At 50.8% G+C, this 1,183-nt stretch overlaps 1 protein-coding gene across 1 annotated transcript in view; it reads left to right on the top strand.

Moving 5' to 3' along the window:
- The window catches only part of LOC101847182, a gene marked incomplete at both ends in the record, with an annotated part of 32,094 nt that overhangs the window by 6,463 nt on the left and 24,448 nt on the right, over window positions 1-1,183 (top strand). Inside the window, 1 exon segment of the mRNA XM_013081198.2 lies at window positions 140-670. Coding sequence (XP_012936652.1) covers window positions 140-670 — 531 coding nt within the window.

The raw sequence follows: 1,183 nt of genomic DNA, 5'->3' as shown, positions 1-1,183 counted from the left end.
ACACACACACACACACACACACACACAAGCACACATAAACACACTCAAATACACAAACAACAACAAAAACAACCACAACAACAACAACAACACCAACAACAACACACTCAAACAAACATGTATCTCACGTGCTCCACAGAAGCTCCAACACACCAACTCTCCGCCTCGGCCGGATACCCGGAAGGCGCGCATGGTTCAACTCGCAACTCACGAACTCTGACCTCTGCTGAAACCAGAGGAGGGACCCAACCCTCCACCTTCCCTGGTCCCAGTCGTGTCCCTGAACAGCTGACCGGTCGTGAAGCGAGCTCTAACCCCGATGTCGTGGCCCGTCCTGGAGCAAAAACGAAAAATGACCCCGTGACCCCCAATGGAGCCACTCAAAACCATGACGATTTACCCTATTCTGGAGCTAAACCCAACTCTGTCACCATGACCTCTCCCGGCGTAAAACGCAACCTTGACCCGTCGACCTCCCCCGCGGCTAAACGCAACCTTGACCCGTCGACCTCTCCCGGCGAAAAACGCAACCTTGACCCTGTAACCTCCCCTGTCCGCGTGGCGCCCCCTGGCGGTGCAGATGCCTCGGCCTCCGGTCTCGACGAGGAGGAAGGACGGGAAGAACAGGCTCGCCGACCTCTTGGGCCCGAGGCTGGACAACGCCAAATGGGTGAGTACATCATTGACACACATCAGTGACACACGTCCGCTGAATTATGTCATTGACACATGCTTAATTGACACACGTCATTGACACACGCTTAATTGACACACGTCATTGCACACATCATTGACTCACACAACGCCAAGTGGGTGAGTACATCATTGACACACACCTAATTGACACACGTCATTGAAACACACGTCATTGACACACACACTTAATTGACACACGTCAGTGCACAATTCATTGACACACACACAACGCCAAATGGGTGAGTACATCAGTGTCAAACGTCATTAACACACACACACACACATTATTGGCACACACACGTCATTGACACACATACATCATTGACACACACGTCATTGGCTCACGCACATCATTGACACTCGTCATTGACACCCGCGTAAACAAGTGAATCAGTGCGTCAGTGACACACTCGTGTCTGTAGTTACAAGTGGTGAGAAGAAGAAGAAGAAGAAGAAGAAGAAGAAGAAGAAGAAGAAGAAGAAGAAG

The sequence above is a fragment of the Aplysia californica genome, unplaced genomic scaffold, assembly GCF_000002075.1.
Source record: "Aplysia californica isolate F4 #8 unplaced genomic scaffold, AplCal3.0 scaffold00120, whole genome shotgun sequence".
Lineage (NCBI taxonomy): Eukaryota > Metazoa > Mollusca > Gastropoda > Aplysiida > Aplysiidae > Aplysia > Aplysia californica.
Note: the sequence above shows the minus strand (reverse complement) of the source record. Positions and strands in the feature narration are given on the sequence as shown.